Here is a 13,106-nt window from a genome sequence, read left to right as displayed (position 1 = left end):
GGAATATGGGAACTGATATATATTGGACTTAAGTGATACATATTGGACTTATGACTCAAGTCGTTGAATATACTCTTACTTTCTCTAGTTTCCTAGTTATAATGAAGCTTGAGGTGTAGTTGGTTTAGTTCCACATCAGGACATCTTTGGGGGGAATTCCAGTTACCAAAAGTTTGATTTTTCCATTTCATTTTTTATCATGGAACATTTCAAACATACTCAAAATTGAAAGAATAATGTAATATGGACTCGGATGAGCCATTCACCCAGCTTTAGTGATTACCCCCTCATAGTAATTAGCATGGGACTATAGAAACTGGGCCATCACCATTGACTTAACTATGTGAATTTAGTTAAATTAACCTCTTGATTTTTTTTTAAACTGTAAGATGTATCTCTACCTCACTAAGTACTCTCTACCCCATAGGGTTATGATTATTCAATGACAAAATGAATATGAAACACTTATTATAGTGTGGAGCTTGGCCTTTTGCTCCTACTCAGCAATATTAGTTTAATTTCTTCTTTCATAGAAAAATGCAGTAAATGTCCACTGGTTGTGCCCAGCTGGTGGCTTGAGGCTGGTATTTCGAGTATAATTTCAAGTGCAGGCAATTATTTGCTCCACTCTTATGAGGCTTTCTTGCCCCCATGTTTCCTTAGCGATGGATTGTTCAGTAGTAGTATAGTGCAAGTCACATTTTGTTTAATTCAATATATCTAAAATATTACTATTTTAGTATGTGTTCAATGTAAAAAAAAATTGAGATGCTTTGCATTCTTTAATTAATTTCAAGTTTTCAATATCTTTGTGTTTTACACTTCAAAGCACATCTCCAGTTTGGACTATTTTAAGTACTCAGTAACCACATGTTGTGGCTAGTGTCTGCCCTATTAGACAGCACAACCATAGAATCCCACAAGATGTTCACATTGTCTGTGCCCACACACATCTTCTGCAGAATCATGGGAGAGAGCTATGGCAAAGATAGAATTAGGATCTAGATTTTCTTCAAAGATATTTGGTCTGCCTTCTAAGGGTTCCTAATTGATTACGTCTTTGTTTATTCTTGTATCGGAAGCTTAATTCCAGGTGGTTATTTGTTAACTCTCTGGAGTTATTAATGGTAGTAATGAATTATAATTTTAATTTGTATTTCTATTAAATTTTTTATGTGATAATTATTTGGCATAAATATGTAGTAGGAACTATTATGAGGAAGTTGAGTACTGAATAGTATATAGTAGTTATGATGCTATTCTTGATAGTACATTTTTGTTTTTTAAGATTGCAGCGAAAATTGGAGGTGATGCTGGTACATCACTGAATTCAAATGACTATGGTTATGGGGGACAAAAAAGACCTTTGGAAGATGGAGGTAAGTTATAGCCATAAGTATTTTAATTGTTCTACACAGTTTAGTTAAAGTAATTTTTAACTTTTTTCAAATGTTTTGTATTGAAACATTTTTATCATAAGGCTCCTAAAATTATAAGGTTTTATATGGCCTTGAAAGAGGGGAAAAGAGACCTAGACAAGGTAGGTAAAATTTGAGTCAACCAGCCAGTTTTGTCTTTACTAGAAAACATCACCTTTCTTCTTTTAAGATTGTGCCAGATTGACAGTTTGCACAGACTTAATACACTGGGGTGGAGGGGGGTACAAAAATGTAAATAAAATGTTTAGGGGACATTTCACAGGTTTTTCTCATCATACATGAATTAATCTTTATATGCTATATTTTCATTGTTCTGCTCTTTCAGATTTCACTTTAAAGGTTGACGTTGCTATAGTTTGTTATTCTAGTGTGTTGCAGGTTATACCTTTTTTTTTTGTTACATCTTTATTTATTTTAGTACCTTGTTTCAGGTTTAACTCAATGTGGATTACAGTAGTAGATTTACAGTGCCTTATATTTTTTAAAAAATATTGAAGCTTCTGAACTTAGAAGTTGGTATATATTTTTGTTTTAGATTTGATGTATGAAATTTTGATACAATTTCTTTTTGCCCTTTTTATTTTTTTTAAAGGAGGATTCTGAATGAGCCTATAGAATGTATTTGTAGCTTTTGACCAGGAGTACTTGGTTTTATTAAGTGACTTTCACATTTATAGTGAGGTTTTAATATACAAAAAAAAAAAAATGAGCTAATGATGCTTCAGATGTTGTATGTAATGTATTCTTTTTATTTTATGTGTAGATGGCTCTTGGACAAGTCCGAGCAGTACAACACACTGGGAGGGAATGCCCTCTCCTTTTAAAGGCAGGAATTTTTATTTCTTACCTGTGTTTAGTATGTAAACGTGAAATAAACCAGTGGATTCCTATGGACACAATATTTCTTGGATTATGTGTCTGAATTTTTGCTGCACAACATTCTGATGTTTAATCATTTAACTTTGAAGGGGGGAGGAGAATAGTACTTAAAGCTATCTGTTGTCTATTCTAAGGTATGCATTGTATTCATCTGTAAAGGATGTAGATGAAGGTAGTCATGTAGTTGCTTTGAGTTTCTGCTGAAGTTCATGCCTTGATATGTTTGGTGAAGAACAATAGAACAGTTTAGATTGAGATTGCCTTGTAATGTCATTTTAAAATTTATTTTGCATAGCTTTGTGGTCACTGTCTGAAAGACTCAACTTTTGATATGTCAAATTTTCACATTTTGATAGGTCTTTTTTTTCTTCCAGTCTTCAGTTTCTACAGTGGGAAGCATCATTAGCCTTTAGCATGTGATATTTTGCTAGTAACGGACCTAAATACTTTGTCTTATAGCATTCTAAAGTGCTTAACATACATTAAGGTCAGTGATTTGCTACAGTCAAAAAGAATTTTTTTTAAATGTCTGTGCATCCTTTAAACATGAATAGTTTGGGCAAAGTTTGGCACTTTTGGCTCAAATGACACCATACCCTCAGCTATTTCAATAAATGTTTATATTGATATTCTGGCTTGGGCAGGGGAAACTGATTCTTAAATTTGTGCTTATTGGCAAAAAATTAAAAGACTCTTAATTTTGCAGATCAACCAGATGCTAAGAAAGTTGCTCCTCAAAATGACTGTAAGTGTTTATTTGAAGTTGGGTTAAAAAATAAAGTAATTGGATTTTAATCAGGGATTCTTTCCTTTTGTTGGGTATCTTTGAAGTTAGTTGAAGGCCATGAATATTCTTTTAGAATGAATTTTTTTGTAAATATGTTCCTCCTGTCTTTATGATCTCTCACTTCAGTTATGACCAGGTATATGTTAATGAAATTGTTTTGACCTCTAAATTGTTTTACATACTCTATTTTATTACTCCATTTCTTAATCTATGCTTGCACCGCTAAAAGGGACGTTTTTTTTTCTGTCATTGCTAGTAATGTCTGACCTTTTGTCTACTGTCAATGTTGACTTAAGTATTCTGCATAAAATTTTACTCTGTTCAAGGTGTTGTCTGTGCATCAGGGAAAGATTTTAGAATTGCTTGATAAGACTATCAAATATATGCTAATTTAAATTTAAACTTTTCATTTTTTATTTAATTGTTTTGGTAGCTTTTGGGACGCAGTTACCACCGATGCATCAGCAGCAAAGGTATAGTCAAAAGCTTTTCAAAGAGTACTTTGCAAGTTTTAGTTGAATTGTATGTAAAAAAAACAACCAAGTTAGTGTATGATGAATATGTGTCTGTCCTTTTTGTGTGTGTAGTTCACTTCCTTTGACTTAAGAAAGTAATATAGAATGATCATTTTTCGTTTTGAGTGAGGTACATTTGTAGTTTGGAAGGATGGGGATAATTAGCCACATTTTAGAAGAACTAAGGTGAATTAAAATACCAGTTAAAAAACAAACAGTTCATATGACATTCCCCAAACTCTACTCCAGCTTCTTTGCATACCTTCAGACTGTTCCGTCCACCATACCCTCCTGACTTGATGTGTGTAACCTTAATTAAAGTTTGACTATAAGCAGACCTGTTCCTGGAACCCTGGTTTGAGCCATTAGGCCTCCATTTTTATCAGTAGAGTACCTTTTATATGTAAATTTATCTTTCTTTGAAGGATAATGTTAGTTTCTGTTTCTTTGTTTTTTTAGCAGGTCTGTAATGACTGAAGAATACAAAGTTCCAGATGGAATGGTTGGATTTAGTAAGTTTAGGTTATAAGTTCTGTATAACCTAATTTTTAAAGCTTTGAAAACATAATCAAAACATACTTTGCAATCTTTCAGCTAATAATTTTGTTTTTTCTTACTAGTAATTGGCAGAGGAGGTGAACAGATCTCACGCATACAGCAGGAATCTGGATGCAAAATACAGATTGCTCCTGGTAACATTATTCTCTTGCTATTTTCATAGTAGAAAGCTAGCATATTTTTTAAGCTGCTAGTGAAAATTACGGTGTCTGTTACTCTTTTCTCGGCCTTAAACTTTTTTTTGTTTTAAATTGTAGACAGTGGTGGCCTTCCAGAAAGGTCTTGTATGTTAACTGGAACACCTGAGTCTGTCCAGTAAGTATGAAAATCATGTGTCTGAGGCCAGCCCCTTCTTCCTACAGAAGGACATTGCCTTTGCAATTGAACCAACTTTCTCCTGCACTATTAATTTACCCCTTTTCTAGATAATTTCTAATAGCATACAGAAATGCTTGAAAATCTCTCATTAACCAAAACCACCCCTGAACCCCACATTTCTATTTCACTGCTCCTTTTTCCAACAAAACTCCTTAAAAAAAAAAGAGGTAGCTCTACTCTGCTTGGTATATCATCTTCCTGTTTTCATTTTGTCTTGAACTCATACCAGTCAGGCTTTGATTTCCACTGTTCCGTTTAAATTGGTGTATTTAAGATCACAACCGGCTGCCTCCTTATTCAGCCTGTCAGCACTGTTGACACAGTGGACCGCTTGCCTAGGCACCCACTTCCCTGATCCTCTTTTTCAGTCTGTCGTGGTTGTCAGCCTTGTCTTCCTAGACTCTCAAAATAAAAGTGCCACAAAATTCAGTCCTCCTACAATATATCTACACATACTCTTTAGATGACTTCATTTACTCTCTTAAGCTTCTTTTGATACATAGCTTTATATACCATAGATTTTATGTTCTCCTAAATTTTTATCTTTAGCCTTTATCTCTTTTCCTAAATTCCAGATTTATATCTAGCTGCTCAGTGCCTGCACTTGTCCATTAGGCATCTCAAACTTTAGACTGTTAGAAAATTGAATCATTGCTTTCCACCCCATTCCCAGCCTGCTTTTATTTAATTTTTTTTACTCGTCTCATTTATCTCTTATATGTATGGCAACTCTTTTAATACTTTCTCTTCTTCCTCATTTATCCGTAAGCAATTCTTGGTCATATTTTATTCATAATTTATTTGAAGTCCATCCTCTTTTTGTTGTCTTCTATACTATCACCTTATCTGTGATGCCATTTACCAATATTACAGTGTGTCTCCATTGTTTTAGCCTTGTTCAACACTAGTCTGTTCTTATAACAGTATAGCCATACTGATTCTTTTAGAATGTGAATCAATTCATAACACTACTTTGCTCAAAAATCCCCCAGTGCTTCCTCGATTGGCGTAAAAGTCAATGTCTACCATGGCCTATTTACCTGCTATTTTTTTCACTTCATTTTTTTTACCATTCTCCCAACCCACTCTGTTCTAGCCTCATGTAGCCTTATTCTTTCAGCACATCAAGCATGCTTCTCATTTGAGTCCTTTGCACTTCCTATTTCTTCTCTGTGGAACATTTTCCCCCAGATGTTTTCACATTCCCTCCCCCTCTTCCTTCAAATCTTGGCTCAAATGTCTCTTTATCAGTAAAGTTTCTCATACCTTTTTTCCATAAAATAGCATCCCTTCACACACATACACATTTGGTCATCCTTATTCTGTTTTTCTTTAGAGTACTTCCCAAATGATATGTAATTTATTTAATGAAGTTAAGCCATGTCAGCGGAAACTCTTGTTTATTTTGTTCCGTGCTGTAACCCCATTAGCTAAAATAGTACCTGTCATATAACTGACATTTCTTATCTCTTTATTGAATGAATAAATTTTAACATTTGAGTGACCAAAGTGATGGTTTAAAACATAAATTTTCATTTAGTTCTTGGAAGAATCAGCTTAATATTGCAATAACTTTAGAACTTGAGTGCTACGTAGAAATTCTGGATTCTCAAAAATATTGAAAATTGTATACCTAGAATATTGATTGAATAGTTTGAATCTTTGACCCTGATAGCATTTTCTTTTAATTAAAATTGTTAGAATTTAGCTTTAAGCCACCTAAACTGGAATTGGAAGGGGTAACTGGTTATATTTTGTATTTCTCTCTCTGGATAAGCTTTTGGATGTGCTACAACTTGACTGTTAATTTGTTAACAGATCAGCAAAACGGTTACTGGACCAGATTGTTGAAAAAGGAAGACCGGCCCCTGGCTTCCATCATGGTGATGGACCAGGAAACGCAGTTCAAGAAATAATGATTCCAGCTAGCAAGGCAGGATTAGTTATTGGAAAGGGGGGAGAGACTATTAAACAACTTCAGGTATTATTATTATTTATAAAAGGATGACTATTCATCTGTTTTAAAGCCATTTTCCCTCTACTCCCCTTTTATTAATACATAATGGTTTTTATCATCAACAGGAGCGGGCTGGAGTTAAAATGGTTATGATTCAAGATGGACCTCAGAACACTGGTGCTGACAAACCTCTTAGAATTACAGGAGATCCATACAAAGTTCAAGTAAACAAGTTTATATTTTACAAAGAAGGGTTTGGGGTGGGTGCAAAATGAGCAAAACATGTATGAATAAATTACAGTGTTTTCGACATGCTTTCTAAATTGGGTAATTTTTTCTAATTCAGCAAGCCAAGGAAATGGTGTTAGAGTTGATTCGTGATCAAGGTGGTTTCAGAGAAGTTCGAAATGAGTATGGGTCAAGAATAGGAGGAAATGAAGGGATAGATGTAAGTAAATATTCAGAAGTGGTTGTATGCTATTCCCTAAGTATAATAGTGTTTTTCCTGTTTTGTATTACATAGCCTTCTCTAACATTGTGTCCTCTTTTTTTCTCCCACTTTCCATCTTAGAATACAGTAGTATATTTTGTGTCTTGTTACCCTATTTGATATAAACAGTGTTATATGTACTTTTATGATTTGAGGCAGCTTGATTTCAGGAAGTGGCTTTCTTAATACTTAGTCTCCTTTGCATAAGGTCCCCATTCCAAGATTTGCTGTTGGCATTGTAATAGGAAGAAATGGAGAGATGATCAAAAAAATACAAAATGATGCTGGTGTTCGAATTCAGTTTAAGCCAGGTGAGTGCATACGTTTAGTTTTCTAAGTGTTGGTAGCAAATACTTTTGACAGTGACACAGTAAATGCTAAATTAATCTATTTTGTTTCTTTTTTGTTTTGTTTTGAAGATGATGGAACAACACCTGACAGAATAGCACAAATAACAGGACCTCCAGACCGATGTCAACATGCTGCAGAAATTATTACAGACCTTCTTCGAAGTGTTCAGGTTTGATAGAATACTAATATTTTCTTTGTTTTATTTTCATTCAAAAAGTTTTCCGTTAGCCCTAGCCGGGTAACTCAGTTGGTTGGAGCATCATTCATACACCAGAAGGGTTGCGGGTTCTATTCCTTGTCAGGGCACACACCTAAGTTGAGGATACTGTCCCTCATTGGGGCGCAGACAGAAGGCAACTGATGGATGTTTCTCTCCCTTTCCCTCTCTCCCTCCCTTCCTCTCTCAAATCAATAAAAACAAATCCTAGGGTGAGAATTTAAAAAAAAAAATTCCTTCATCAAATCTGAAAGTGCCCCCCTTCCTTTATTTTATATCAGAATCTGTTTGGTGATACTTAATAACTAGAAAGTTTACATCGCTTTGAGGTGCACATCTTGGAGCAGGAAGACAGCTACCTTATTCATTCCAGAATAAATGATGGTTATTCCTGGCTGATTATTTAAGCCAAGTTATCTCCAAACGTCTCTAAATTTCTGATTTAGGAAAATGAGAGTTGAGGAAAGTAAAAATGTAATAATTTTATTGTGGAAAGGAATATATTTTTATGCTGACTTTGTTTCTTGTCTTACTCTTTAGGCTGGTAATCCAGGTGGACCTGGACCTGGTGGTCGAGGAAGAGGTAGAGGTCAAGGCAACTGGAACATGGGACCACCTGGTGGACTACAGGAATTTAATTTCATTGTACCAACTGGGAAAACTGGATTAATAATAGGAAAAGGTAATGTATCTTAAACTCTTCAATGTTTTAATGTATGGTTAAAGTTTTAACGTATTAATTTTTTTGTTGATATTTCTGTTGCTGTTTTAAACAAGTAGTGATGATTTTTCCTGAGCTGTATTTTAGTAGAAAAGTGTTATGTTGTTATGTAACAACTAAAATGTAAATTAGAAGCACCTTATATATACTTAAATAAAAAGAGTGGTATTTTATCCACATGAGCTTCTAGAGAAGACCAACAGCTTAATTATTAGTGTAAGAAACTTCTTTTGACCCCAAAAATGGTTTGGGTGTTTTTGTTTACTTTGCTATTTCCTGATACACATGTTGTCAAATTTCTGTATTTAATGTGTTACTTTATGTTTACATTGCTTTAAAACTGCTTTTACTGTAAAAGCAGTTTAATTGAACTATTTTGATAAGTTATCCATTTTAAGGTTAGGTATAGGCATACTAAGTAAAGTCTTAAAACTTAAATGTATTTTAAGAGAAGCATTAAATGTTTTATATAATTTGGTTTAAAGTGTAGAATAAATGGAACTCTTACTAGAATATTGGCAGATGGACTACTGGTCAAAACTTAATGGTCCATTTAATTGTGACTTTAAGTTTATTGAGGTAACATTGGTTAAGGACATGTAAATTTCAGGTATATATTATACTTTGATATCTGTATACCCTATTTCATGCTCTATACCCAAAGTCTAGTTCCTTTCTATTATCGTATATTTGACCCCCCTTTGCCCAATTTGCCCTTCCCCTCTGGTAATCATCATTCTGTTTGTATCTATGAGTTGGTTTTTGTTAGTTCATTTGTTACTTCCATTTTATTTTAAATACCTTCTCGTGTATCCTTTGAATCCTTAGAGAAATTACTGTGTTTTGATTTTAGGAGGTGAAACCATAAAAAGCATAAGCCAACAGTCTGGTGCAAGAATAGAACTTCAGAGAAATCCTCCACCTAATGCAGATCCTAATATGAAGTTATTTACAATTCGTGGCACTCCACAGCAAATAGACTATGCTCGACAACTCATTGAAGAAAAGATTGGTGTGAGTATTCTTCAAACTTCAGTTTATAACATAGATCCTGTTAGTTAAGTAAGACATTGATTCAGGTGCTTCCAAAAGTGCTATACAGAAAAAGGTCAATTTTTAGTCTAAAATTATAGATCATCACATACTAGATAACAAACATAGACTAGATTGTCCAGTAATAAAAGTAACCTAATTAAATATAGTAACAGGTGTTCAGAATCTTACATGTGAGTGTGGGTGGATAAGAGGATAGCATTACTTGCTGATATGTTAGGGTTGGTGGAGGATTGTGGAACATATTTGAAGGATGCAGTTAGTGGAAATTCAGTGTTTATTAAGGGCTTTATATATAGCCCTGGTGAGGCAAAGTTGAATCAGATGCATCCCATTTTAAAGTAGAAATTTGTAAATCTTAATTCTTAGACAGTCATCTGGGGAGTTTTAAATGTAGACTGTTTGGGTGTTTTCCACCTCTACACATAACATACACAGTTCTCATTCAGAATGTCTAGAATAGAGCCCAACATCTAATTTTAGAGACATGTTCCAGGTGATTCTGATGCATGGCCAAACTTGAAAATTTTTAAACTAGAACAGTTTGCTGGTGGTAGTGCAAAAATGTATGAACAGTCTTGACTGTTCTTTCTTATGAATGAGGTAAATATTGCTTTACTGTTTTACTATAAAGAATTAACCTGGGGTGTAAATGAGCATTTTAAATTATTAATAATAATTAGAATTTCTTAGGAAAATTCTTGATGTGTACCATGCTGTGGATAGGGTGCAAAAGAAGTTTGAAACTGTTTCTGTCTGGGAAGTCAAAAATAGATGTACAAAAAATACTTAAAGGATATCTTATAAAAATACACACAAATATTATATGAACAATAAGTAATTGTACAGAGACATAAAGAAAATAATTGTGGACTCAGTAATGGCAGAGATTGATGCCAGAAAAACGAATAGCACATCTTGGTTTTAAACCTTACTGGTTTTTGCTCAGCCAGTGTTGCTCAGTGGTTGAGCAACAACCTATGATCCAGGAGATCTCTGTTCAGTTCCCAGTCAGGGCACATGCCCAGGTTGCAGGCTCAATCTCCAGTGTGGGGCGTGCAGGAGGCAGGCAATCGATGACTCTTTCATCATTGATGTTTCTTTCTCTCGCTTCCTCTTTGAAATCAATACAAACATTTAAAATTTTACTATTCTTTTATTCATGGATCAGGATTCCTTCTGGATTGGTAGACAGACAAGGTAGATTGTCCTAGAGAAGCAGTTTAATATAGTGGTTAAGAACATAGACTTGAGTTAGGCTATTTGAGTTCAAAACACTCTGTCCCTGACTGGCTTTTCTCAGTGGTTAGAGCTTTAGCCCTTGCATCAAAAGGTCTCGGGGTCACATTGATCCCTCTCTCCTCCTCTCCCCTTCTTCCTCTGCTCCTCTCCCTCTCTTCCACTCTAAAAATCAGTGGAAAAAATATTCTCAGATGAGGATTAACAATAAATAAATACTCTGAATTATTTACTGACTGATCTTGGGGAACATTATATTCATTTTTGCCTCAGTTTCTTGCTATGAGAAGGAGGATAATAGTTCCTACTTTATAGGGTTGTAGTGATTAAATGATTTAAGTGTGCGGAGTGCCCGTCACATAGCCTTATAAAAATGTTGCTACTTTGTCCTGGCTGGTGTGGCTCAGTTGGTTGAGTGTTGTCCCATGCACCTAAAGTTCACTGGTTCCATTCCCAGTCAGGGCACATGCCTGGGTTGTGAGCTCAATCCCCAGTAGAAGGTATGCAGGGGGCACTTTAGTTTTGTTGAACGAGAACTAGTAGTTACATTATTGGTCAAGTATTCCATAAATAGTTCACAATATAAGACCTAAGCAATTTGGGAAATATCTTGTTAAGATGGCTGTGGTTATTGGTAGGAGAGTAGATGTAGATGCAGAGAGAAGAGCTAGAGAAATAGGATCTGATATTTCATAAGCTTCCATGATGAAGATGAGAAATACTGGTAGAAGTAAGAATTACCAAGGGAAAGGGGAATAGTCTGAATAAAATAGAAGTAAAGGAAATGTTTCAGTTCTTTGCTAGTGCTGTTGATTTTAATGAATTTTACATGTCTCAATAAGATAGACTTAAGAAATGAAGGAAGATCTAAAATGTATTGCTTGTGGCCATATAAGAAGATAGAAATGGAAGATTGTTTTTGGCCTTTGAGTTGTTCAACCATTGCTGTTTTTCTGATTTTTATATGTTTTTTGGCAGGGCCCAGTAAATCCTTTAGGGCCACCTGTACCCCATGGGCCCCATGGTGTCCCAGGCCCCCATGGGCCTCCTGGGCCCCCTGGGCCTGGAACTCCAATGGGACCATACAACCCTGCACCTTACAATCCAGGACCTCCTGGCCCTGCTCCTCAGTAAGTATTGGGTTTGATTTTGTGCTTTTCCCTAACATCGTAGCTTTTGGTAAATCTTATTTTTATATTGATTTCTGTATTTTCAGTGGTCCTCCAGCCCCTTATGCTCCCCAGGGATGGGGAAATGCATATCCACACTGGCAGCAACAGGCCCCTCCCGATCCAGGTAAAAAATGCTTATCATCTGTGTGTAATCTATATTGTTTTTCACTCCTGTTACATTCTTGCATTTTCTAGTTTTATTTCTACATTGCATTCCATTTATTGCACTTGTTTCGCTCTTTCAGCAGGAGTGTTAGGTTTGGGTTCTACCACAGTGTGTTAGACTGGTATGAATATGGTCTATTCTCATGAAACTTTTTTTGACCTGCATTTGACTTTCTCTACTTTTGATGTTTAGTACAGCAGAGTACTAAAAGCCAAAAGCTATAGGAAGAAGTACAATGTCTAAAGTGTTAGGTTACCATGCCGTTACATGTATATAGTATGTTAAGAGTCTACATGGAGTGTTTAATACTTGGGCATTTAACTCTTAAGTTCTCAAATAAGATATATAAGTTGTCTGTTTCAGTGTTGCAGATATGGTAACTTTACCTGTTAGTAAAAATCAGGTCTGTATTTATTTATTTATTTTTTAATTTATCTTTATTGTTGAAAGTATTACAGATGTCCCATTCCCCCCCCCCCCAGTTGACCCCCTCCACCTCACTCCCACCTCCTCCCCAGGCCTTCACCCCATTATTGTCTGTGTCCATGGGTTATGCATATATGCATATAACTTCTTTGCTTAATCTAGGTCTGTATTTAATATCTGCATGTTGGAACTCTGAAATAAAATAAATTTTGTTAAATATTTTCTCTGCTCAGATCTCAGTTTTATGTATCTTACACTCTATTCAGTTCCATTATTACACTCTACTCAATTCCATGTAGTTTTTTTCCCTCACCGTGGTCAAAGGGACAGTTATCAAAACCGATGTCGTTTATGATTCTTTTTTCTCACCTAATGCCTACCTTTAGGCCTCTTTCACCAGAGTAGATTCAAGGAAGGTACTGAATTATGAGTTCCTTTCCACACTAGTTAATAATTTGTATTTTTAAAAACTAAAATAATTTATTTAGAGGAAACATTGTGGTATTTAAATGTGGCCCCATATTATATAACATTTTAATTTCATAGGAATATGATGTGTTCTTTGAAATATGATTACAGAACATGGCAGTCACTCAATAACCACAACAATATCCACTCATTTAAGAAACAACTTGAGTGTGCCTAGGATCTGGGTGTGTGCAAAGAGCAGTTTACATTCTGTAGCAGAAGAGTGCACTCCAAGTGTTAGCAATACTGTGATAGAAGGACTTACAGGAGAGTCAAATGTGATTTACTGT

General features: G+C 35.1%; 1 protein-coding gene across 42 annotated transcripts in view; it reads left to right on the top strand.

Moving 5' to 3' along the window:
* FUBP1 (far upstream element binding protein 1) overlaps positions 1-13,106 on the top strand; it is a 34,780-nt gene that overhangs the window by 5,653 nt on the left and 16,021 nt on the right. For 20 of the 42 annotated variants that reach the window (XR_013999314.1, XR_013999315.1, XM_081144111.1 and 17 more), the window contains exons 2-17: positions 1,289-1,379; positions 2,203-2,265; positions 3,025-3,063; positions 3,539-3,578; positions 4,080-4,132; positions 4,241-4,312; positions 4,436-4,493; positions 6,375-6,537; positions 6,639-6,737; positions 6,860-6,961; positions 7,212-7,314; positions 7,423-7,523; positions 8,112-8,253; positions 9,146-9,306; positions 11,563-11,714; positions 11,801-11,880. Coding sequence is in view for 40 of the 42 variants with exons in the window: in XM_081144111.1 (XP_081000237.1) it covers positions 1,289-1,379; positions 2,203-2,265; positions 3,025-3,063; positions 3,539-3,578; positions 4,080-4,132; positions 4,241-4,312; positions 4,436-4,493; positions 6,375-6,537; positions 6,639-6,737; positions 6,860-6,961; positions 7,212-7,314; positions 7,423-7,523; positions 8,112-8,253; positions 9,146-9,306; positions 11,563-11,714; positions 11,801-11,880 (1,519 nt within the window). In the remaining 2 variants the exon portion in view is untranslated. The remainder of the gene's footprint in view (positions 1-1,288; positions 1,380-2,202; positions 2,266-3,024; positions 3,064-3,538; positions 3,579-4,079; positions 4,133-4,240; positions 4,313-4,435; positions 4,494-6,374; positions 6,538-6,638; positions 6,738-6,859; positions 6,962-7,211; positions 7,315-7,422; positions 7,524-8,111; positions 8,254-9,145; positions 9,307-11,562; positions 11,715-11,800; positions 11,881-13,106) is intronic. The other 22 variants (XM_081144121.1, XM_081144118.1, XM_081144107.1 and 19 more) reach the window with 3 other exon arrangements.

Source organism: Miniopterus schreibersii (genome assembly GCF_964146895.1).
Source record: "Miniopterus schreibersii genome assembly, chromosome: 8".
Taxonomy (NCBI): Eukaryota; Metazoa; Chordata; class Mammalia; order Chiroptera; family Miniopteridae; genus Miniopterus; species Miniopterus schreibersii.
This window is presented reverse-complemented; position numbering and strand designations above follow the sequence as displayed.